Source organism: Sus scrofa, chromosome 8 (assembly GCF_054392235.1).
Source record: "Sus scrofa isolate SSC_HxYL_T2T_F1_AM1 chromosome 8, Sscrofa_HxYL_maternal_Yorkshire_Landrace_v2.0, whole genome shotgun sequence".
Lineage (NCBI taxonomy): Eukaryota > Metazoa > Chordata > Mammalia > Artiodactyla > Suidae > Sus > Sus scrofa.
In genome coordinates, this window is record NC_139390.1 from 76,158,639 (window position 1) to 76,185,291 (window position 26,653).

Sequence of the window (26,653 nt, forward strand, 5' to 3'; positions counted from 1 at the left end):
CATTGAGAATTTCTCTCAACTCCTCTCAACTCCTATTTCTCTCTTCCTCTAATTCCCTTTCTCCTATTGAGTGCCTCATTGTCTACCTTGTGTAAGACATTAAGCAATGTATCTAAAGAGTCTCTGACCTAAGCTAAGTACTCAATATCACAGCTTTTGTCTCTAAAGCTGCTTACATATATACCTTACCCCCCTCTCCATTCTTTCTGGTGAACTCTAATTCCTTCAGAAGCCAATCCTGAATTCCTAGGCAGGACAGTCATTTTTTTCTCCTTTGGTCTTCGTTTTAAAAACAAAAAATAAATGACTGGGCAGGCTTATGTCTCATTACCTGGCGCTTCTGAAGAATTACTTTTTTTTTTATTAAAAGGAGGTTAATTTTTTTTAGGTCATTTGTTAACAAAGTTTTCTTAATCTTTTTTTTTTTTTTTTTGTCTTTTTAGGGCCACACCCGAGGCATATGGAGGTTCCCAGGCTAGGGGTCTAATCGGAGCTGTAGCCACCGGCCTACACCACAGCTCACGGCAACGCTGAATCCTTAACCCACTAAGCGAGGCCAGGGATCAAACCTGCATCGTCATGGTTCCTAGTCAGATTCGTTAACCACTGAGCAAAGATGGGAACTCCAAAAGTTTTCTTAATCTTAATTAACCCTTTTCAGAGGAAATTTTGCCCTCCTGTATAACAAGCCTCTAGAAGGTTAAGCAGAAGCAGAAGCTTTTAAGTTAGCCAAGAGCTCTTTTCTCCTCTCCTCACTTTGTGATGTTTACAGTCTTGCTGCTGCCAGGATGTCTGTGCCTAGAAATTCATATATCTTACTCAGAGAAAATTGCACAGCCAATTGTATAAAAATTCTGTCTATGAGGAGTTCCCATTGTGGCTCAGCAGAAACAAGTCTGAGTGGGAATCATGAGGTTGCGGGTTCGATCCCTGGCCTCGCTCAGTGGGTTAAGGATCCAGCATTGCTGTGAGCTGTGGGGTAGGTTGCAGATGTGGCTCGGATCTGGCATTGTTGTGGTTGTGTGATTGCACCCCTAGCCTGGGAACCTCCATATGCCGCAGTGTGGTCCTAGAGGGCCAAAAAAAAAAAAAAAAAATTGTTCCTATGATCAGAGAATGTAGTTTGAGTTGTCTTCAAGACTCTCTTATGAAGAAGTGGATAAGCTTGTTTGTATTTGATTTCAAATGTGTACAATATAACCAAATAAGGACAAAATAATAATTATATTCATAATTAATTATAAAATATAAATCATTATTGTTGTGTCAGTTTTGCAGTTTGTGTTTTGCCTCTGTATACATTTCCAATTTATTCTTAAAAATAACACATCATAAGGTGCTATTACCCAAAGTAAAAATAATATATGGTCAATATAATGTTTTAAGTGAAATAATAGAGCTTTTCTGAAACTTTAAAATATTACTTATATGGGAATTACCCCTGTGGCTTAGCTGTAATGAACCTGACTAGTATCCATGAGGATGTGGGTTTGATCCCTGGCCTCGCTCAGTGGATTAAGGATCCAGTGTTGCCATGAGCTGTGGTGTAGGTAGCAAATGTGGCTTGGATCCCGCATTGCTGAGTAGGCCAGCAGCTGCAGTTCTGACTCGACCCCTAGCCTGGGAACCTCCATATGCTGCAGGTTTGGCCCTAAAAAGCAAAAAGCAAAACATAATAAAAAGTTACATATATTCCCATCACACAGAGATACCAATTTTGGTATATTTCCCTTTTTTTTCTTTTTTTTTATTGACAGATTTTATTTTGTATGTTGTGCTCACAATGGATATATAATTTTGACTAGAGACTTAAATATATGTCCTTTTTATTGGATATATACACCTTTTCAAGAATAATGTGCCATTATTTACTTAATCATCACTATGCTTTTGAGACGTATTGCCTCCAAAATTTTACTGTTGCAACAAACATACATGTTCTTTTTTGCATAATTATGTTTTTATCTATTCAGAAACATTAATTTGGAATGGAATTTCAGATGTCAAAATTCTAGCGTAAAGAATATGAACATTTTTGAGGGGGAGGACTAAATGCACATTGTAAAACTAAAGCACATATTTTAGACAAGCACTTGGAGACATGTTCAAGATGACAGGGCTACTAATCTGAATAAAACCAAAACATAACAGTAAGATATTATTGAAATTCATCTAGTGGATCTCTGGACTTTTATTTGCTCAGTTTCTTGTTCTCATTTACACTCCAAATGTTTAAGTCCTGGGACAAATGATCTCTGGGAAAATGAGATGATATTTTATTTTTAAATAATCTTTACCAAAGTATGCATTTGCATTTGGCCTTAGATAAGACAATAAAATCTTTCCAATTGTGAGGAGATACATGGTTTTTATTTTTCTCTCTTCTTTACTAACAATGAGATGGACTTTTTCTGTTGTTACCATAGTTCTTTGATGAGTCGTTTTTCTAATTACAGCTGCAACCCATCAAAAAGTATGTTAGAGAAATATCTTTGAGGCATCACCATTTATATGAAATTGGAATTAAATTCAACCACAAAGTAGCAAAAGCAGTGTAAGTTGCCTATTTAGATTTGGGGACTTTGTTGCTTTGGATCGCCATTTTGGATTAAACTCCTTGGAAAAAAATCATTTATCTTTCATTTACTAACATCTCTCAGAGAAAGGCAAGTCACCCCCTTTCTCCCCACAGTGCTACTTGCCTGTTCAAGAGGGCCCGAAGGCTGTGCATGAACTTACACAATCCTCATCTCCACCAGTATCTCCTGCCTCAATTTCTTCCGTCAGCTCAAATCCTTTGAGGTTCTTTGTCAGTGCACAAAAGATTCTTCACGTTCAGAGGCATACAAAAATTGTTCTACACGGGAAAGCTTGGAGGACAAAATGTATTTTTCTGTTGGAAGATAGGAAAGGTTTTGGCTGTAATGTCACGAAGAACAGAACAAGTGATTGGTGTTTGGGGGTGAGCATGGAAGAGTGTGGGGTGGGAGGAGAATCGATGTTCCTCCGGGTGCCTCTTTCTTGGTCCAGACCATGTGTCTGTCCAGGTTTACCCCTGAAGACATGCATCTTCCTTACATCACCTTCTTCCCCAACTTAGGACAGTATTGGGCTGCTTGGAAGCTCTGTCCTCCTTATAAGGCAAGCTCATTTTTCATATTTCTAGAAAAATGTCAGGAATGTTGCTTGGTTGTCAACAAAGAGGGTAAAAGAGAACCCAACCTTCTGTAATTATTGTCCTTATGGTAAAGAATTTTATTTGGGAAGTCAAGTCAGATAAATTCCCAAGTAACCCATCTAAACGACTCAACTTTTTAAATCTGTACTTTAAATGATAAAAGTGACAGTATTTACATGATTATGAATTGAATAATTTTCATTTTGTGAGTTAGATCTTCATATGGTTCTGGGTTCTAACATGAAGAAATAGAAAACATTTTTATAATATACACCTCTCTTCATCATACATTTGCAAATATGTTTTTATTCTTTTGGTTACTCAATGAACTAGAACTAATTTTGGAAAAGATTAAGTTAAAAAACCTGTTTAAAATGTATTTTTTTTTAATTTTCAGGGAATTAGTTCTGTTGGCTAAAAAACTGCCTAAAGCTAACTTTTCTGAAATTGCCAAACTGGCCATGGATATTCAAAGTCTGCATCAGATCTGTTGTGAAGGAAATTCGGTAGCATGTGTGCTTGGCAGGGTAAGATCCGCTTTCTTCTTAAAACTCATTTCAGCCTTTAAAATACTTGCGATATTCTTAAATAAAGGTGACAGTGGTATATAATGAAACTAAAAAAGTAATTATCATTTCTCAGTGTTTCCAACAGAAGGATATTTCCCCTCCTCTCTCTTTCAGCTCATGCAACATTTTTTTCCTCTTCCTTCCTTCCTTCCCTCCTTCCTTCCTTCCTTCCTTCCTATTTCCATCCCTCTTCATTCTATCTTACTTTACTTTATTCTTTCATTCTTAAATTTTTAGTGCTGACTCTACTTTCCTTCCAAACTGGGGTTGTGTTTCATTCATCTTTGAGTCACGAGCAAGTCTTGGAATTGCAAACTATACCCGCAGGCCATATCTGCCTGGAGGAAAGAAGAAGCTGCCAAAACAAATATGTGGCATCAGGGGCCAGGGCAGTGGAGCATGGACAGCCTAGAACCCTTGTGCCCTAAGTCCAAAAGTAAAGTTTCAAAATCCCAGAGAAGGAAAAAAATTGTCACTGTTAAAAACCTGGAAGGGCGTTAGTAAGTCACAAGTTGCAAGTTATGCTTCTATTCACTCTGCAAATTTTCATCATGATAAATAAATAAGACAGAAACAAAGAAAGGCTAAAATCATGATTTTAGTGAGATATCCAGGACCCTTATGGGCAGGAATGCCCCCAAATTTAACTTTCAACAATTTTAACCCCATTCCATAACAGATTAAGGGATGTGGGTTACAATTGCAGTTAAAATAAAAAAAAATCTTTGAATAGAACACTCAGTAGAATCCCTAGGACTCTGAGTCCTTAACTGCTTACTTTGCTGGAGTACAGAATTGGGGTTAGACTGTAGCTTTTCCTTGGCAGCTGTTGCAGTTGGCCATTGGGTACCAGGGTCAATACCACATTCAGCTCCACCACTTGTCAATTCCATCCTGAAAACAATTTAAAGCTGCTCCTTGGATTACTTTCTGTGTGGCCAGAATCTCGGTTGGTACTAGAAGGAATACTGTCCTACTCACATAGCAGTCATTCTGGCTCTTCAGGACAGGCTCTCAGAATTCTATTTGCATGATGATTAGGTGAATTTTGGGGAAAATTACAGCAAATTTGAGGGCTTACACATTGTAATTAAAACAAAACAAAATCTTTAAGCCCCTTAATATATGAACAATACTTATTGCAAACTGCTAACTGTAGAACAGCTCCCATTATAGTCTGCACCATGACCAACTGTGCTGGAACAATCTCCAGTTATGTAATTTCATTGGCTAGTATTCATAAGCAGTATAAAATAACTGTAGATTTTTCTGGAACTCCGGTCTTATTCCAGACTATAAAGGTAACAGGTTTAGAGTTATTGGCTTGACAAAGCCATTGTTTATATGTTGAGATTTGTTTCCTTCTATTTTAGAGACTGTTTTGTGATATTTTAATTAGGGTGGATTCTAAATATTACTAAGGATTCTTTTGTCTTCTTGAGATGATCATTTGATCTGTATTGTTTGACTTATCCACTGGTGAATTGTATTAGATTTCGTCCCTTTTTTTTTTTTTTGGTCTTTTTGCCATTTCTTGGGCCACTCCCGCAGCATATGGAGGTTCCCAGGCTAGGGGTTGAATTGGAACTGTAGCCACCGGCCTACGCCAGAGCCACAGCAACGCCAGATCTGAGCCACATCTGCGAACTACACCACAGCTTACGGCAACGCCAGATCCCCAACCCACTGAGCAAGGCCAGAGATCGAACCTGCAACCTTATGGTTCCTAGTCAGACTCGTTAACCACTGAGCCACGATGGGAACTCCTGTATTAGATTTCTTTATTTCTTCCTACATGTACATTGCTCAAGCCAGTCTCATTTTACTCTATTTTTGACCTCTTCTCTTTTTTTCTCTCTCTCTTTCCCTCTGTCTCTCTCTGTGTGTATGTATGTCAAATTTTCCCATTTATGTTTAGATGTGAAATGGAACTAGAACTTTGTGGCACATACTTGATTAGATTTTTGTATCCCATTACGCTCACTTCTAAAAAATGAGTTAGAATTGTTTTCCTTCCAAAGTCTCTGAAATAACTAGTATTGAGACTTACCTGTCCTCCGACAGTTTGCCTGTGAACCTGATGCAGGGATGAAGATATATCTCGTGTGACAGTGTCTCTATTTCTTTGGTACAGATTTATTTAAGCATTTTCCAGTCAATCTTCACTATACATGAATTCTGTGCTTGTGAATTCAGCTATATGCCAAAATTCATTTGTAACCTCCAAACCAATCCTCACAGCACTTTGGGACCATTCCCAGATGGGTGCACGCTCAGAGCAGTGGAAATTAGAGTTGCCTGATATGGTAGTTCCAGCTGTCATGGACCAAGGCAATGCTCTCTGCCTCTGGCTTTAGCTCTCATACTGTAAGCAGGTGCTCTCTCGTGGGGCCTATTTAACACCACGTTCTCTGTATTTCTGTGCTTTTTGTTGGTTATTTAGTTGTTTTAAGTCTCAGATCACTGAGATCTCCACTCTGACCTTTATCCAGTCTGGATTGCCAATGTCTCTTTTATCTTCTAGAGGATAAGATGTGCATTTCTCTAACAATTTATTTTATAAAGAATCATTATTATTGTTTAATGATTTGACTTTCCAACTAGTGTATGAGTTCCTTAAGTAAGAGACTACTTGTGTGTATGTACATGAAAGTAAATATGTAAGTATAGCAGTAATATAATCGTCCTATATATAGGAAATGGCAGAGGCAAAATGTTTTCTAAACTGGGATCCTAAAACAGTAACAAAGATAGCAAGTGATAAAACTCTTCATCTGTATTTTGTTGGGCTACACATGAAAATGATAATACATTCTCTCTCCTTTTAAGTTCTTTAAGAAATGTTACAAGAGTTTGTGACACTTGAGTAAGGTCAAATAGAGAAACTTTCCTATTCCTCACCACAAATGACCTTTTAGGTCGCTCAGTGTGCCAAGGAAAAAGCAATACACAATGCCAAGGTTTTCTCTGATTTTCTACCAATGACAATAACAATAAATAAGTTCACAATGAGGTCATCAAAAAGAACCCTCCCTTTTTTGTTTTACAGAGATGGCTTATGAACTATATCTGCTCCAAACAGGCAGTCCTATCCAGCAAGTTTGCACCATGCTGTGAACTGCCAGAGCCATTCCGAGGGGAATGCATTATCACCTCAGAAAATGATGACACACCTGACCTTTCACCCCTGCCACTCAGCAGGTTTACAGAAGATCCGTTTATATGCAAACAAACCCCTGCCAAGCAAGATGACTCCCTGCAAGAGTAATATGGCTTTTTGTAAAAGATCTTAATAATGGGGCATTGTATTTTTGGATTCTTTGGGAAAGGTTGCAAATTTGAATAACGGCAGAGGCTAACCAATGACGTGAGTGAATGGTTAAATGGCCAAGAGGAGATACTTTGTGGAGTCTAAGGTGGCAGCTACTATTTGGCTGCAGCTGCTTATTGCCATGTGGGAATGTTGGCTTTGGGTGGTTGGGTCAACTGCATTTTGAAGGAAGCCGAAAGTCTCTTAATTTTTAAATGTTGACACCTAATGTAGGAATTTAAAAAAAAACATGTGAATGTCAAGTGTGTGCAAGCTTTGCTGCAAGTATCTTTGAGGCATCATTAAGTAAGAGCTTCAACTTGGCCACCTTGTCTATTCTAATTAATTGAATACCTACTATTGAGGTCATGGTGTGGCATTTCAAGATTAAAGAGATGGAGTACTAACATCTGTGGTGTCCATTCAGAAGTGCAAATTAATTTGGGCATAGGGCAAACTGATTTCAATGTACAGTATTAAGACAACATTGAATGAAAAAAAAAAAAAGCACAACCTAAAAGTTAAGAGTGTTGTTTATTCGGAGGACAATCTTAGGACTTCAGGGGACATCATCTCAAATAACCCTAAGAAAACTCTTCCAAGAAGGTGAAGAGAAGAGCCAGGATGTGTAGGAGTTTTGCAACAAAGGGCAGGTAGTCTGAATGTCAAAAGATTATTGTTAATTAAAGAAAACAGCTATCTCAAGTTAAAGAATTTAGAGTTTTTCTATGTACGGGAAATTGCAAGAGTTTTGGGCTCACTGAAATCAATCCTTTGGTCTGCACCTCAAATCTCTGGGGCCAGTGTCCTGTATCTTTCCATCCTGAGTGTGCCTTAGGATTCATCAGTGGGAGTGGCTGCAGTCTGATGGCTGCTAGATGGTAGGTGTTCTTTATTTTGCCACCTGAGTTCCCTCAGGGCTCACAGGCTCACCACTGACGGTGGCTGCAATTGCTGATGATGGTGACATCATTTATTTACAGAATGGCAGGCATTGAAATGTTGCTGTGTGATTGAAATATTTCCAGAGTCACTTTCTGAAGAATTATTTGCAGCAACTCAATTGCAACAAAGCGTAAGAATTGGAATTTTCTTCATAGAAAGACTTGTAGAATGACTTTAGCTACATTTCTGAAAATTACATTTGACACTGGTTTAATGAAAGCAAATATCACTACCTGAACTCACTTATCTCTAAACTTGCATTTGGTACTGAAAATGTAGATAGGCACAACTGCCTAGTGGAAAGCACATTCGACTATGAGTTGGAGACCTGAGTGCCTGGCTAGCTTGGTCCTGCATCAGTGTTGAAATGCAGTTCAGGAGTTCCCGTTGTGGTCCAGTGGAAACGAATCCAACTAGGAGCTGTGAGGTTGCGGGTTCGATCCCTGCTCTTGCTCAGTGGGTTAAGGATCCAGTGTTGCTATGAGCTGTGGTGTAGGATGTAGACATGGCTTGGATCTGGCATTGCCGTGGCTGTGGTGTAGGCTGGTGGCTACAGCTCTGATTAGACCCCTAGGCTGGGAACCTCCATATGCCTCAGGTGTGGCCCTAAAAAGAAAAAAAAAATAATGCAGTTTGAGACCTCTTAATTTTCCAGGCTTTTGGATTCCAACTGTACATGAGGCAGTTGGCTAAGATCACTTCAAAGCTCCCCCCTGTGATTTTATGATTCCTTTAAGAATATTCTAGAGTTCACATTTCTGTTTCTTGTGACCCAGAAGAATGTGTAGATTATAAACAAATCATACTTGAAGGTTTCTGTGGTGAACACAGGAAGATGGTGATTGAATGCCAAGGCAGCATCAGCACTTTCTTATAAAAAATTGTAATACTTCTAAAATCTTGCCCCAAAGATCATAGAGAAAAATGTTCTCACTCAAACACTTGAAATGAATTTCCAGTAAGAGTTAAATAGAGATCCCGAGCCATGAAGTAAAGCTTATCAGGATGTTTTAGGTCCAAGTTTGGGACTTGTCACTCACTACTGTGTGACTTTGGGATAATCACATAATTTTATTGACTTGGTTTCAAAATATAGCCAATAAAACTTCCCTGGAAGCCTCTCAAGATTTTCAAATACCTTAAAGTCAGTTAGAGTACTGAATATATTTTGTAGTTGTAGTGGCTTTTGAAAGAAAACTCGTTCATTCTCTACTATGTTTCACATGGATACAGGTTTCTTTATGAATATTCAAGAAGACACCCAGAGTTGGCTGTTCCAGTGATTTTAAGAGTGGATACAGTGTATCAAAACTTACTGGGAAAATGCTGTAAATTAGAAAATCCTCTGGAATGCTACAGCCATGGGGTAAATTGCTTTTTTTTTTTTTTTTAAATCTATGCCTCATAAGTGATTACAAACATAGAGAAAAGTCCAGTACTACTCATAGTGCCATACTTTTGTAAGATGATTATGTGTGTTCTTTCTAATTCCTGGCACTACGCAAGAATTATGATTTCCATCTAAACCAAGGACCATATTGTCATACAGTAGCGATTCTCTGTGTGAGTCACTGCCTCATAGCTTCTGTATTCTATGAAACTTTCTCTGTTGGCACAGTAGCAGGTAGCATGAAAGCATAGCATATTAGAGCGGGGGGGGGGGTTTGACTATTTCCATGGAGCAGGCCTGGAAACTATGCCAATCTCAGGTCAGAAATCATATGGTTACATGCAGCAGCTCCTGTTGTGCCCTTGACATGGCTAAAGCAGATGGCCTTGCCAATCTCTGACCAGACAATCTGTTAGCTACGGATTATCAGGGAGTCAGACTGTTCTGGCTTTTGTTATTCTTATCAATGGCTTTCATATCCACAAAGAGGTAGGGATGGAGGCCATGGGTGTTTCCTGTATCTGGGCTCAAGCAGGTAGACCCAGCATCTTTCTGTTCTGGAGAGAAGGCTAAATGAAGGTGACTTGGTCTTCTCTCAGCATCCTTTCACAGCATCCCCTATAGACCTCTACAGTAATCATCATGATAATAGTCCCTTAGAGGAGCATGGATGTTTAGGGTTTATAACCAGGGTCTTTTTTGATCCTCATGACAGCTTGGTAAGATAGATGCTGGTGGAAGTACTAATTACATTTGCTCCATGAGAATATTGAGTTTCAGAAGGTTCAAGTGTCTTGCCCAATGTCAGGCAAGCAGTAAGGATGATGAGGCTCAGAGTTAAGTCCAGGCAAACAGTTTGCAAATCTGGTAAAATTTTTACTATAACAAACACTGCTTATTAGGATGAGGTGGCCTGGGTCTGATTACTTAAGATGATAACCAGTCCTCTTACCAAAGAGCTAAGTCTGCAAGGTCACTTGCATCTTCCCACAGGAATTTTATTTGCACTGGTCAAGAACTCTTTGAATTTGCCTTTAGCTCCAAAAATTCCATGTGATTCATTTCAGTGTGTATTTGTGGAGTGCTTTACTGTGTTCAAGTCTGGTATGTTTTTATTAAACCATGACTTCTTAATATATATCTATATTTCTATTCCTTATCTGTAGCTCTACACCTGTACTGTCTATATAAGAATGCTGCATTTTAAAAAAATAACGAATATGCACACATACACATTCTGATCAATTGAATTTAGATCTGTACACTAATTTTAAGGAACTCTTTCTGGCTTGATGAATAATTTGTTTTATGCTTGCAATATGCCATTTGCGCCCACAAATGAGTTCATATCACAGAAAACTGAATATTCATCTAGATGTCTCACTTTTTTCTCCACAAAATACAGTCATTCCTGTTTTAGCAAAATGCATTTTTTTGTTTGTTTGTTTGTTTTGTTTTTAATATTTCCAAACTCACTAAGTAAATGAAACCCTGGGATTAGGAAAACCGTGATAATAAGCTATTACAGAAGATGGTTTTGCAATCTTACCTCAAGATATATTGTTGCAACGATAGAGAAACACTGATTATCTTTATTTTTTTCAGGAGGAGATATTCCAAAGAGTGGTTCATGACAGCCATGAGCGTGTAAAAAATCTGTGTGATTTACGTGAGAAATTAGGAGATCGTAGCTTCCATGACAGGTATGCTTCCAAGACATGGTCCCGATTTATGCTTATGAGTGAGTTTTTGTTAACTCCTGTTGCTGAGAGTTGCTAAGAGTTTACATTCAACCTTAAAGTCTCAGAGGCCAAGGGAAAACTCAGTACAGAATTAACCTAGCTATCTCTAAGTTGATAAGATAGTTAACTTTCCACATAACCTTGGGTGTTTTTACATGGCTTTTTAGGCCCGTGTCCAAGACTCCAATCAATGCCCAGAGGTTAGGGGGCCAGCAGACCCTGGCTGCCCTTCTGCAATCTCATAGGAACCCTCTACCTCCCACCTGGACATTTAGTTTGAGAATGTGCCTGCAATTTGGAGTCAAGGCCTCAACAGAGATCTAATCTAGGGTTTCTTTGTCAGTTTGAAGTCAGGTCAATATAGCAAATACAATATTTTCACTATCAAGAGCAGAGCTAAATGGACACCTTAGTTGTTTGCCAGAGGGAGTGTGTGCAACTCTGTGTGCTGAGAGCCTGGGAAATCCCATGGTATTTCAAAGATTAAGATATCAAAAAACAAAAGCCAATTTTTCAGTAATCCCTAAGATCTTACCATAATAGTCTATTTAGAAGCAGAGTATTGGGGAAAACTTCAGTTTGGATTGGTGTCCCATAATATTGAGCTTAAATTAAATGTCCAGAATAATGGATCCAGAAAAATTATTGTTTCAGAGAGAATATTTGACTTATTTTCTTTTATATTGCGTTTAGTGGTTGATGTCTAATTTAGGGATTAGACCTGTGGCCCTCAAACTTTAGCCTGCAGCAAAATGACCTGGAACACTTGTTAAAACACAACCCACCTCTAAAGTTTCTGATGCAGCAAATCTGGGATGGGGCATGAGGACTTTTATTTCAAACAAGTACCCAAGGATTCTAACACTGCCAGTCCAGGGGTCATGCTTTAAGAAGTACTGGATTAGGTTTCCTATTTCATTGAATGTTATAGCTAAATTCTTCCCCTAACTCTATTATAATATTTTTGCAATAAACGATTCTGATATTTGGTAGTCCTTAAATCCAATTCTGTAAAGTCTTTCTCATTAAAATCTTTCTCTAGAAGTTCCTGCTGTGGCTCAGTGGGTTAAGAATCTGACTGCACTGGCTCAGACTGCTTCCTTTGCATGGGTTGAATCCCCAGCCCTGGGGCAGTGGGTTAAAAAGGATCCAGCATTGCTGCAGCTGTGGCATGGTTCTCAGCTGTGGCTCAGATTCAATTGCTAGAACTTCCACATGGCACGAATGTGGCCACAAAATTAAAAAAAAAAACCAACAAAACGCACTGTCCCTCTGAATCCCTTGATTCCCACAACCACCACTCTTCTAGTTCAGGCCAGCACCATCTCTCACTTGGATTATTGGTCTTGTCTTTCCTTCCCTCACTTGGCCTCTTGCCCACCTCCAACCCAGTCTTCATACAGCTACAATAATTATCTTAAAAGCAACGTAAATCTGCTTCTGGACTTGAGCTTTTTTTCCTCTCCTCTCTCCAATTCCCAATCCCCCAATCAAGACTGTAAAATCACACACAATAACTTTCCAAAAGCTCCCCTCCCACTTTCACCCCCCTTCACCTAGCTCATTTTCAGTGATTGTCAGATCTCAGCTCACCTATCACCTCTTTTGAGAGCCCTACCTGACCTCTGTGAGGAGGGGGTTAGATGCCATGCTGTGTGCAGCTACAGAGCTCGTCACTCCTCTCATTACCGTGAGTGTATTCGTCTATCTCCCCCATTAGGGTGCAAGCCCATGAGAGCTGGAACTGTTCCCTGATCGTTGCTGTAGCTCCTATTCCTACATATTGTAGACAAACAATAAATGATTTAGTAATATATGCTGTGCATGTATTTATTTCAGAAGCTGTTTCACTGAGTCTGATTTTGCAGCCATCCAAATTAGCTATCAATAGTATCCTTGATAAGTAGAAAAAAAGATGGCTTGGATTGGAGCAATATTGAGGTGGAAAGAGAATTCCAGGCATATTGAATAAGACATTGGGCCACTGGAACCAGAACTAAAAGGGTAGACTTCAATCAATCTGATAACTTGCTCACCCTCAATCAGAGACAATATCAGATGTGAGGAAGACTTTGAAGAATTCTTTGTTTGGGGCACATAGCCATTGCCAGGAGTAAGAGGAAATTATTCTTTCAGGCTCATAGTGCTTTATACAAAGAAAGCCCCACAGCTATCTACTCAAGAGTTGGTTGTATTCACGAAGAACATGGCAGCTGCTGCCTCCAAATGTTGTCCACTGAATGATGAGCTACAGCTCGCTTGCATGGAGGACTCGGTAAGCACATTAGCAGCTACATGTTTGCTTGTTGTTTAAGTTCTGAACTCTCGGCCTCAGCAACCAAGCTCATGTTGGTGAACACATCTATGAATTGTCAATGGAACCAGATCATTCTGTTATCAGAAGAATCTTTTTAGGTCAGTTCATGCCAGTTGTCTTTGATCAGCAACAGGAGTAAGACCATCACTTTGCAAAACCTGGGGATGTCTTTCCAATGACATGAATAGTTGAGTCTAATAACTAGGCTATCCTTCATCCTGAATCAACTTACATGGGAAGTTGAATTAAGATGTGGGTATTCTTGGAGTTCCCATCATGGCTCAGTGGTTAACGAATCTGACTAGGAACCATGAGGTTGTGGGTTCAATCCCTGGCCTTGCTCAGTGGGTTAGGGATCCGGTGTTGCCATGAGCTGTGGTATAGGTTGCAGACACGGCTCAGATCTCTCATTGCTGTGGTTCTGGATTAGGCTGGCAGCTACAGCTCCAATTTGGCCCCTAGCCTGAGAACCTCCATATACCATGGGAGTGGCCCTAGAAATGGCAAAAAGCCAAAAAAAAAAAAAAAGATGTGGGTATTTTTACAGATAGACTCAAAGGGTCAAATTAGCAGTTGTGTTCACTTGAGGCTTGGTTTTAATTTGATGGAGCATAGGAAACTCCTGCCTCAAATCAACGTTGGCCTAAAAACTGGATTGGGGAGGAACGGGGAGGTGGGTTCAAAGGGGATGAGGATGACACCTCGAGGATGACAGGAAGAAGGAGGATAAGGCTGAGAACCAGGCTTCGCCTGACACTCTTGCTCTTCTGCAGACAGTGAAACCCAGGCTGAATTCTCAGAAACTGGAATTCAAGAATACTTTTCTCTGCACAAATATTAATAATAATGACCACACACCTTATGTCTCTTATCTTAATTCTCTTCTGGGAAAGGCAAAGCTAATGCTTGGAGCTTTATGCAGAAGACACGAGACAGAGCCTATCAATGCTGGCGTGGGTCACTGCTGTGACGACTCATATGCCTTCCGGAAGCCTTGCTTTGATGATCTTCAAGTCGATGGAACTTACATTTCTCCACCTTTATCCTGTGACAAAGTCATCAACCTTAAAGAGGACTTGTGCAAAGCTCAAGAGCAGGAATTCCAAACTGAGAAGCAAAGGTAAGGATCTTTGTTTAGCATGTTTCTTAATTTAACAAGGGAACAAGTATGGAGATCTGTAAAGTGGGTGCATAGACAAGTATTACATAATCAATGCAATAGCTAAATGTCATATCAGAGGTCAGATGAGACTATGCTGCACTTTAAAGCAACCTGTTTTATTGTAGGTAGGCTTAATTTAAAAGCTCGTTTTGTTGTTGTTGTTGTTGTTGTTGTTGTTGAATAGAAATATATTTGTCACTTCCAACCAAATTTCTACATTTGAAGCTACAAAGAAAAATATTTACTAAGGGTAGATCCCTTTTAGTTGACTGTCATCTGAAGGTGAGGTAGCGTGGTTATACTTTTAATCTGCAGAAGGCACTCCAGGGGATGGTGAAGGGGAATGATGTACAATGCTTTCCAAACTTGGGCATGACCATGGAAATTCATATAATTATATATACACACATAGATCATATATATATATATAGTACATGTGAAAACATTGTAAATTAGAACATTTTATGACTATAAGTTATTACTTTATAAAGTGCTATTCTGATTTGGGTGCTGTTATGTATACTGAATCCTATTGGTCAGAAATGTTGCCAGTAGAATACAATCTCTTTACCCTTGAACAGGGTTTCCCAACGTGTGTTCTATGTATAAAGGGTTTCTGAATGAAGCTGGCAGTAGACTTCAATCCCCCGCTCTTTTCTACTCATGCATTCACAGCATCTATTAGAATATCTCATCCTTCCACTCTGCTGTCCACTCTCTTGCCCTCCCACTGCTGCAGTCACAGTCCAATCTTTTTCTCCCTCATCTTTTCCTCGTATGATATATATGTTAGTGTTTGCTGTGTAACAGATCACACCAAATTGTAGTGGCTTTACAGAGCATCCATTAGTGCTCATGTGTCTGTGTGTTGATTTGATGAGTTTGTGGGCCTGGGTCGGCCTCAGCCACTTTCAGCTGGGCTTGCCCCAGTCTGTGGTCAGCTATTGGGTCAGTTGCTCGGTCAGCTGGGAGCTGGTTGGCCCAGGAAGCCTTATCTCTGAGGCATGTGGTCTTCTGTTCTTGGGCAGGTGATCCCAGACCTCTTTATATGGCAACTGGGAGGAAGGCGATGTGTGGAACTATGCAATGTCAGTTCTGCTGTAAGGAGGGTCATAGGGTGGGCCCAGCTTAAAGGGATGTAGACATAGACTTCCTTTCTGAGAAGTAAACATTTGGAAAGTGACAGTGTAAAGGGCACAGATACAAGAAAGGTAGGCAGTGGGTCCATTTTTATAATCAATCTGCCCCATGTGGATCATTAAAGGTAGTTGTTGAAACTATAGAAGACGATGGAAGTCAAGATAATGGTGGAGAGCAGGGCAATTAATGGGGTCCGAAATCATCAAAAATGAGGGGACATCACCAGGCTTCCCTTATGTGGCATAAATAAAGAGGGATGAGGATGTCAGTGTTTGATGGCAAGTACCCCCAAAGAGCTATGGCATTTAAAAGAGGATAAAGGAGAGATAGGCAGGGAGCGGTAAAAGGGAACTAGGTGCTAAGGTAAGTGGCGACTGAACAAAATAAACTCCTCTTGCGGGGTCTTGGGGATGCTGTGTCTTCTGGGGAGCCTCATGTTTTCATATAGAGCAAGAAATGGTTCAGAAAAGAGGCTGTGGATATAGGGCAGTGTTTTTTTTTTTAAAATAATTCAGTGAATTTTATTGTATTTATAGTTGTACAACCATCATAACCTCATTGTAGCACATTTCCATCCCCAAGCCCCAGAATAGGGGTGTTTTCTGATGGGAAAGCCTCAAGGTACAAAGAGGATGAGTTAGGGAGGGCAAGGCAAGCGGGAGATGGGTCTGATTAGGGATGTGGAAATATCACTATGATGACAGATAGTCCAAGAGACTGGGCTTCTGACTGGGAGTGAGGTGACTAAAGCATGACAGGCTTGGCCTTGGAAGTTGCACATACTGGACACACAACGTTAGGGCAGCTGGTCTTGTCCTTGGACCCTGAGAGCATAAGGTGATTAGGATCTCACAAGTGATTGGCTTTTTCCCCCTGTTCTCCCTATCACGCCCACATGGGAGGATTTTATGGAACACCTACTGTCAGGTCTTAGGAAAGATTCTATTTATTTGCTGCTGCAAACAGAGAAATGACTTTCTTAGTGTCTTCAGTCACCCACCTCTTCACCCCAAACCAATCCTGAGCCTAGAGGTCAGATATTCCCATGGCCCAGGCGTTCTCCCTTGGCATGAATGCTGCTGATGGTGGATATGATGCTAGGGCCCCCACGTGGAATTGACCAAAGGTGACTATCCTAAGAGAAACCAAGGGGTGAAATTCTGGTTACCCTGAATCAATACGATGCATTGAAAACAATCCATCTCCTGGCAGTGGGGCAACTCCTTTACAGTGGCTACTCACCCTTCCTGCTCTCCTCATATGCCCTGATCCTGTCCTCAGGAGAAAGCAGACCCTGGTCCTCAGAGTTCCTTCTCCCTCAAGATCATTCGTGGTGGCTTAGTTCTAATTAATTTATTTGCTCTAAGATATGCTGTAGTAGGGCCTAGATAGGATTAGTCCAACAATATCATCTTGCCAAGTGAGGCAAAGTTTTTTGGGAATAAAGATATTCTCATGGTCAGAAAGCATGAAGTTGTTACTTGTTCTGTTTTATGGCAGTAAAATTCACAAGCCAGCTGACCCCTGATGTCCTTTCTTCAGCTCCCAAGGTGAGCTGATCGCCAGCTAGACCTCACAACATCCCAGTGGGCATCCAAAGACCACTGTAACACCCAGTTCTCCATTCTTTCTTCAGCCGAGGCTTGGTGTGAGAATATCACGAGGAAGAAGTCTGCTTTACTTCTGGAGTTCAGGCTTTGCTTTCTCTGGTGGAAATTCTCTGGCACCCTTTATGCATGTCATCTCACCAAATCCTTACTGCAGATTCAGGAGGTAGCTAATATTACTACTCTATTTTAATTGTGAGGAAACTGAGGCTGAACAGGCAAGGAAAACTGGTAAGAGAGCTTGCAAAAAGTAAACAAGTTGTTGAGCTGGAATTTGCACCCAAGTTACCTGGCTCAAAGTACATATGCATAACTATCAACATGCAGCTGTTAGTGTGCCCTAAACAGGGGGTAATATTGCTGGTTATAATTTTTAAAACATGAAACTCTTCATATAAGGGCTAGATAATAAAAAGTGTGAAATATTAGGAAGCATCCCTGTCCTTGTGAATTCACCGTGTTTTCTGTGTGAAGAAAGCAGTAGCATAGAGACAGCTAGTGTAGAAACTTCTGGAATGTTCTGGGGGATACATATTGGAAGTCAAAGGTCAGTCTAGACAAAACCCTCCAACTTCCTGGGATAGTGGTAGGGGATCTCTCCATGGCTTTCACCCCTATATAGTTCTGGCTAACCATCATAGTACACACACACACACACACACAGACAGAGAGAGAGAGAGAGAGAGAGAGAGAGAGACAAGAGAAGGGGCTCCTGGCGGAGAAAGACGAAATTCAGCAGGAATATAAAGAGAAGGCAGAAATGAAGTCAGGGAATAAGATAGAGAAAATAAAAAGAAAATGGAAATTTAAAGTAAAAAGAATTTACCATCCATCGAAGAAAAAAGCTGAGTTAAGATTGAAGATAGTATATTCAGACTAGAATGTGCTTTACATGATGAAATAGTGAATAAAGGTAATGAAAATAAAGGATTAATGTCAGAAATGAAACACTGAGGACAATTTGATGGCATTAGGATCAAAAATGGGATCTATTTAGAAGGTAAATCAAACATTTTAAAACTAAAAGAATAAATAGAGTTAGGGGAAATATTTTGAAATAGCAGGCAGAGAGAGCAGGGTGGGGTGGGAGGAAGTGAACAGGAGAGGCAAAACCACTGCCAGCAGATCACGAGGATGTGACAGGTTGTTGCTGTGGCAGGAAGGTCTCCTTCCAAATGGCTTAGCGTCCCCAGTTGCAGAGGAGGCGGCTTCTATATGGAGTGCCACGGAGGGGTAACCTGACATACTGATACCCCTGCTGTAAATCTCTTTCCCAGACCTGCCTTCGCCTAATGAGACCCTCTACCCCCATTACTTATCCCATCACGATGGGAGTGTTTTTCCTTGTTAAATAAGCAGCTGCTGCCCGATCTGGAAACTCAGCAGTCATAATTGTCTGCCCTCTACTGGTCGCTTATGGGAAGTGCATCCAGAAACCAGCGGACCCAGCAAGGCCGAGGAGAGCAGAATAGCTCAAGTGACTGAGGCGTAGGTGGGAGAGCGGAGAGGAATGTTCTGGGGTGAGACTAAAGGGGTTGGAGGGGACCAAGCCTTGAAAACACTTGGAATCCTAATGCTTGTGAGGAAAGAGAAGAAGGGTCTATATGAGGGAGGCTTTCTACCTCCTCTGTTAGGTTTCTCTATCGTTGTTAACTCTACAGCTCTCAGCCTCAGGGAAATTATAAACATGCTTATCAGTTATTTGCTGAACGAATAAATGAATACATAGGAGAGAAGCTGTGACAATGTGGGACTCAGGGAGAAAGGAGATCATAGTTGGAAGCCATCAATAATTTGAAATGTAAGCGAGTTGCAAGCTGTGCTATTATAATTATTCATTATCTTTGCCATAAGATAACGAAATAATTAATAAAATTATTCAGATTATCTTTGCCACTGTTCATTGAGTGCCTTCATTGTGCCAGTTACTATACCCAGCCCTTTAATATAGTATTGTTTTTGGTCCTTACGAAAACCTTGAGATGTAGGTGTTCAAATTTTCTTTCTTTCTTCCTTTCTTTTTTTTTTTTTTTTTGTCTTTTTGTTTTTTTAGGTCCGCATCCATGGCATATGGAGGTTCCCAGGCTAGGGGTCCAATCGGAGCTGTAGCTGCTGGCCTATGCCAGAGCCACAGCAACACCAGATCTGAGCCGCATCTGCAAACTACACCACAGCTCATGGCAATGCTGGATCCTTAACCCACTGAGCGAGCCAGGGATTGAATCTGCATCGTCATAGATGCCAATCATTCATTTCTGCTAAGCCACCATGGGAACTCCTCCTGGAATATTATTTTGTTTAATAGAGTAATAAACATCAGGCTATAATTTTGAATGTTCAAAGTGATTGAAACAGCAATGTCTATATATAGTTGCGGGGGAAATTTATTCTGTGAAGGAAATCTGAAAAGATTGTCAAACCACTGAAGTTCTAAATTAGAGTATTGGTTTTATTGTTAATAACATCTAAGAAGTCCTCAAACTTCCAGGTGTGTTACACTCGTAATATTCATTGGGAAGTTAGTTGTTTAGAATCAATATCATATATAACAAAATGTTATAGGAAAAGCTAATTTACTTTATAACCTATTAACCATCCAATGCAATGAAAATGTACCCTAGTAATAATCACATAAAGATAATTAAATTTATATAATAATTATCTGATGAGATATTCTTGATATGTTGACTAAAACGTGAAGATGGAGATGGTCATTGTGAAAACTATGAAGACATCAGAGCATTTTCAGGGCCTTTAAACTGAAGAGTGAGAGCTATACACAGGTATGAGTGGTGTGCACACTCAGGGAGTGTCTGTATTTTCACTCATTTTTTCTTTCTTTCTTTCTCTCTCTCTTTTTTTTTTTTTTTTTTTTTTTTTTTTTTTTGCTTTTTAGGGCCACATGTGCAGCATATGGAAGTTCCCAGGCTAGGGGTCGAATCAGAGCTGTAGCTGCTGGCCTATGCCACAGCCACAGAAACACAGGATCCGAGCCACATCTGTGAACTACACCGAGGCTCAAGGCAATGCTGGATCCCCAACCCACTGAACGAGGCCAAGGATCGAACCTGCGTCTCATGGATACCAGTCGGGTTTGTTACCGCTGAGTCATGACGGGAGCTCCCTTTACCACTCATTTTTGATTCAGGTTCCTCAGCCACCTTGTGAAACAGAAACCACATGCAGCTGAGATGAAGTTCCAGTCAATTATTGTGGATTTTGCTCATCTGGTGGAGAGGTGCTGCCAAGCAGAGAAAAGTGAAATGTGTTTCCAAAAAGAGGTACCCATGTTTCCTTGTCTGTTCTCTTAGCTCTCTTAGGGCTTATTAAAGTAAAAAAAAAAAAGTCATTTCTCTATTCCAATCATAAATGAATGAGGAGACAATCAGAGTCTAGGTGGACTGGAGTAACTGACTATAGTTGTGCTTAAGATATGTTGATACTTATGTCCCTTTGGAGGAAGTAGGCATGTTGGACATAAATAGAGACGAACTGAGATGTTTAGGACTGGGGATGGGAGGAAGAAGGAGGAGTTACAGACCTTGATCATTGTAGAGATGTGGTGTCCTTGGAAATACAGGGAATTTCTGAAGAAATAACAGTTTAAAGACCTGTCTGGGCAAATGGGAGCTTTGTTCTAGAAATTTCTGAAGGCACAATCAGAAAGAGTCACCAAATGTAGTTTGGGGCTTAGTTAGGAAACAAGGTGAAAAGGATTTCATTTTCTCAGTGGCAGATCATTAGACTAGCAGTTGAAAAATAGAAGAAAAATGACTAGGAAAAAAAAGTTTATCTGTGCAGACACGCCACATTGATTACCAGGAGATTGTTTTCTGTAATTAATCTAATTGCGTATCGTTAATAAGCAAATGATTTTTCATAAGATGATAAAGTTGTGTGACTTAAATTTCTAAACTTATGTGACATAAATGTCATGGTAATCCCACCATCAGTCCGTGGCACAGAAAATTCATGTAAATTCATGGAGGGACCTGGGATGGACCACTCTCTCAGGACATGACTTGAAAAGCAGAAACTTGCATGCAGTAGGTAATTGCATCTGAGTAGAGGAATGCAAGTGGTTAAAAAAATAAAATGAAGCAGCCCTTAAAGTCAAAAAACATGCTGGGCCTAGGTAGAACTGGGGTTTAGCAATGGCCCAGGAAAACGTTTTCATAGATAACAATTTCCATGAGCGCCTTAATTGCCTTTGGTGGCTCTTTTCTACTTTTTCAGCCAAACTGTACACATGTATGTATGTATGTATGTATTTAGCTTTTTAGGGCCACACTTGCCGCATATGGAAGTTCCCAGGCTAGGGGTCGAATCAGAGCCACAGCCACAGCAACATGGGATCCGAGCCACATCTGCAGCCTGTACCAGAACTTGTTAGAAATAAAAATTACCAGACCCAACCCTGGATCTATTGAATCAGAACCCCTGTGGTGGAAAACACTGTTTTTGTTTTAATAAGTCTTCCAAGTGATGCTGATACAGGAAAATTTTATTTCAAACAAGCTTATGGCAACATCAGATCCCCAACCTACTGAGCGAGGCCACGGATTGACCCTGCATCCTCATGGATCCTAGTCGGATTCATTTCCACTGAGTCACGCGACGGGAACTCCAATGTGCTTATGCTAAAACTTATATAACTACAGTGTAGTCAAAGGTAGCAAAACTACAGTCCTCTAGCTACCAGCTCCACTCTCTGTTCATGTAAATAGGTTGTGTTGGCACACAGCCCTGCCCATTTATTTATGTGTCATCTATGGCTACTTTTTGCCATAACAGAATTGAAGAACTGTGACAGACTGTATGAACTGCAAAGCCCCAAATATTTGGTATCTGGCCATTTACAAAAAAGCTTTGCTGACTCTCAGACTAGCTGATACGAAAAATGAAGATAGTCATCTATACGAGGGTCCATTTATTTATTATAAAGCCTTTTTACTTTCGATAAACATTCAGAAAACACAGCTCTACCTGAGTAACAACCCCATATCTACGAGATAAACAGTTTTGCCTGTGCCTGAGAATTCCTGAGGGAGTTTCCTTGAAGTATTCTTGTTCTTGAGTGGATACTTCTTACTTGAACACTTTCATCAATAGAGAGATTTCTGTGTGTTTTTTCCCACACTTTTGGCCCAACAGCAATCTTCCACTTAATAATTGAAACACACACATGGTTTCTGCTTCCCTCCTTTTAAGATTTCCCTAAAGAAGAAAGAAGGAGCTCTCTGAAGAATATATTGTGTTAATGAAAATGTTAATTAAAATTAGTGTTTTCAGATTAAAATGCTTATTATATGTAATTATGTATCATCGCTGAAGTTTGATCACGTTTACCTTTGTATAATTTTCCTAAGGTGGTGCTTCTGAAATTTTCCTGTATCAGCATCACGTGGAAGACTTATTAAAACAAAATCAGTGTTTTCCACCACAGGGGTTCTGAGTCAATAGATCTAGGTTGGGGTCTGGTAATTTTTCTTTCTTTTTTTGTCTTTTTTTTTTGCCATTTCTTGGGCCGCTCCCGTGGCATATGGGAGGTTCCCAGGCTAGGGGTCTAATTGGAGCTGTAGCCACTGGCCTACACCACAGCCACAGCAATGCGGGATCCGAGCCGCGTCTGCGACCTACACCACAGCTCACAGCAACGCCGGATCGTTAACCCACTGAGCAAGGGCAGGGATCGAACCCTTAATCTCATGGTTCCTAGTCGGATTCGTTAACCACTGCACCACGACGGGAACTCCCGGTAATTTTTATTTCTAACAAGTTCTGATGCTGAGGCTTCTGGCTTGGAGACCACTTTAAGAACCATTTTCCTAAGGCAAAATAGATAATCCTAAACAGTTGCCGCTACTCTCCCAATCATTTTTCTATATCTAACTCTTTTTTTTTGGCTTTTTGCCTTTTCTAGGGCCACTCCCGCAGCATATGGAGGTTCCCAGGCTAGGGGTCCAATTGGAAATGTAGCCGCCAGTCAACGCCACAGCCACAACAACCGCTAGATCCGAGCTGTGTCTGAGACCAACACCACAGCTCACGGCAAGGCCAGATCCTCAACTCACTGAGCAAGGCCAGGAATCAAACCTGCAACCCCACGGTTCCCAGTTGGATTCGTTAACCACTGAGCCACAACGGGAACTGCCCCCATATTTAACTCTCAATGAGAAGGTAGAACCAAGGACAGTAACAAAAATAAGGAAACAATTGAAAAATAACTTATTTATGAAAGAAAGTAAAAGAATTTAGGGTCATCAAATATATAGGTAAAACTGGAACATTAAAAAAATACCTAATATTATATAGAATAGGCTTAGTAAAAAATATAGGAATATATGTTGGAATATTTTGGAATCTTATCAAGAATTGGTGTCTTTGTGCGTCTATGTTTGTGGAAAAAATCTGGGTTTGACTGTGGTGCAAAAAAATTATACCTAGTGGCTTTGGGAATCTCCATGGAACCAAGATCCCAGAGATAAAGAAGCTCAGCCAATTAGCGTCTGTAGATGTTTCAAGTCAGGCTAACTGCTCCAGGGACCTACAGACATTTTCTTTGTTTTCTCTTCTGAGGTTAGAATAGTCAAGTATGTGAACCCTTCTCCATGTTTAAAGAGAAAGTGGGCAGGTTTGAAGATTGCCTTTCTAGCTATGGCTATTGGAAAGATAAAACACTTTTAGGCAAGATGGAAGATATATTTTGAGAAGTAAACCAGAATGCAGGAATATTCTAAAGGAAAAAAAGTGAACCAAAGTTAATGTTGGAATGTTGGTAAGAGTAAGAATGAAATAAAAAGGAGTTCCTGCTGTGGCAGAAGAGGATCAGCAGTTTCTCTGGAACACTGGGACACAAGTTTGATCCGCAGTCCAGCTCAGTGGGTTAAGGATCTGGTGTTGCCTCAGCTGTGGCATAGGTTACAACTGTGCCTGGGGTCTGATCTCTGGCCCGGGAACTCCATACACCACAGGGCAGCCAAAAAAATTCTCTCCTCCAGGTCAGTGGGGAAATGATAATTATAGCCTGAGATACTTATCTATTAACCAACGGAATATAACATGGAAAAAAGTTAACAAGAATTAGCAGAAATCTGGGCAGGATGACATGGTAGTTTGAAAATAATACATTAAATTTAACAATAAAAAAGCAAAGTTCTGCTTTTAGATCACTTAATGCAAACTCTTGTGAAAAGACCTGCTGGTTTAAATAGCCTAGGTTGTACAACTTGTTGGATCTTCTGCCAAAGCTACTGTGACCCTGGGATGCGTTTCTGAATTAAAAACAACCATCAGATTAAACAACGTCATATCTCAGTCATATGTCTCAGGTCATTTCGGCATACTGTGCTTAGTTTCTTAGAATGCATTACACAATTTTGAAAATTATATAAGCAATACATGAACATGGCAAAAGTTCAAACAAGTGAGTGGAGTACATTTCCCATTCCCAAAAGGTAAACAATTTTGGTTCTTTTGTACTTCTAGTGATTACCATCATTATTTTAATGGTTTATTAAAGTGCTATTGTCACTCAAAGAATATAGTGTACTTCAGCTAACTTCAACAATGCTACCCACAGACTCTTTCTCAGTTTTTTTTTAAGGTAAAGTGTTTTTAGTTATTTTATTGGTTATTACATTCTATTTCTTTGTCCTTCTACTTCAGTCAGCATCTAGTGACTTTCCAAAATATAATTAATACATCTAAACTTTGATTTCTCTGCCAGCTTTTCTTTTTAAAGTTATACCATTACTTCTACACTGTCTAGGTTTATTCATCCTGCTTTGTACATGTTTGTCTTATATGCCTTGTCAACAGGTTGATGCTAAAAACTGGCAACCATTGAATAGTATATGCAATAGCGTGTTTGTTTGGAATACTATCCTGTAAATGACTTACTCTGTACCCCTCAAACTGTGTCAAGATTAAGTGAAGTCTCTTATCTACTATCAACTGCAGAAACCATGCCACATTTATATAGTTTTACATATTTGGATTATGATTTCCTAGGATGTCATTCTTTTTTGAGATTTTTCTAATTTTCTTTTTCCATATTGGCAAATAAAGCATCTGCATTCATCACACCACAAATATATATAAGGTACTTAATCATACAGGTTTTGTAATAGAATACTCTATCATCTTAAAGGTATATTTGAAAAGTCCTCTGACTTAATCTTTCAGTTTGCATCTATTTATTTCTCTGATTGATTTATAGTGGTAAACATAGTTTCGCTTTTTTTTTTTTTTTTTTTTTTTTGGTCTTTTTAGAGCTGCACCTGCGACATATGGAGATTCCTAGTTTAGGCGTTGAATTGGAGCTATAGCTGCAGGCCTACACCACAGCCACAGCAATGCCAAATCGGCGAGCCATGTCTGCAACCTACACTACAACTCACGGCAACGCTGGATCCTTAACCCACTGAGTGAGGCCAGGGATCGAACCTGTGTCCTTATGGATCCTAATCAGATGCAGTTTCCACTGAGCCTTGATGGGAAGTCCTGGAGTTTCTTTTTAGTGTAATCCTGGGTAACATTGACTATTTCTAAAATTCCATTTTGAGTTTTTTCTTGGACTGAAAATTAAGTTTTGCTGAACTACATTCTTAACTATGTATACATTTTTTTTTTCAGAATGGGCACCCAAGAGTTAAATTTTTTTGGGGGGGGTCCTTGCATGTTTAAATATTATTTCCTCTATATAAAAGGATAATACTGACTTTAGGAATCTTTAGAAAGTTTACAAAATAGTCTGAGTAGCAGATAAGACCCAAAGCACCTCAGACATCAATGACTTTCTGATCTTTTACTGCTGGTATATCTCTTCAACTGCTGTCTTTGCATTTTGGTATGTAGATTAATATCATACCAATGGGCTTTATTTTTTTAAAAGTTCATAAATATCTCATATTGATGGTAAGCTTCTTTTTCTTCTTAGTATCAATAAGATTTATACTCTTTGTATATTTTTACTGTTACCGAATTGGAATTTCAAAAGAGATGAAAGATGCCACATTTTAAAAGGATGTTGGCAAATTGCTATGTCCTGAAGTATCTAGAATGGAAAAAGGATTGAAAAGCATGTCACAGGATGTGGAGAAATAAACTAGGAATATTTATTCCAAAGTCTTAGGATAGGTGAGAGGTTCGCAGTCTCCCAACATGTCTGGGATTATAGGAAATCAAAGAGTGGCTAATTTGGTGTCAGTGTGAGGAATACAGCTTCTCTTTCGTCCCTCTCTTCTCTGCATTCCATCATATGAGTCCATGCTTTCCATTTCAAAATCTTG

General features: G+C 39.8%; 1 protein-coding gene across 38 annotated transcripts in view; it reads left to right on the plus strand.

The window, feature by feature from the left end:
• LOC102166306 (albumin superfamily member 1) overlaps positions 1-26,653 on the plus strand; it is a 43,566-nt gene that overhangs the window by 10,199 nt on the left and 6,714 nt on the right. For 9 of the 38 annotated variants that reach the window (XM_084972471.1, XM_021101427.2, XM_021101425.2 and 6 more), the window contains 8 exons: positions 2,457-2,554; positions 3,576-3,705; positions 6,797-7,011; positions 9,236-9,368; positions 10,998-11,095; positions 13,271-13,409; positions 14,345-14,571; positions 20,509-20,641. In XM_084972471.1, coding sequence (XP_084828597.1) covers positions 2,457-2,554; positions 3,576-3,705; positions 6,797-7,011; positions 9,236-9,368; positions 10,998-11,095; positions 13,271-13,409; positions 14,345-14,571; positions 20,509-20,641 — 1,173 coding nt within the window. Of the gene's footprint in view, positions 1-2,456; positions 2,555-3,575; positions 3,706-6,796; positions 7,012-9,235; positions 9,369-10,997; positions 11,096-13,270; positions 13,410-14,344; positions 14,572-20,256; positions 20,642-26,653 lie in introns of all 38 variants that reach the window. The other 29 variants (XM_084972477.1, XM_084972483.1, XM_084972479.1 and 26 more) reach the window with 8 other exon arrangements.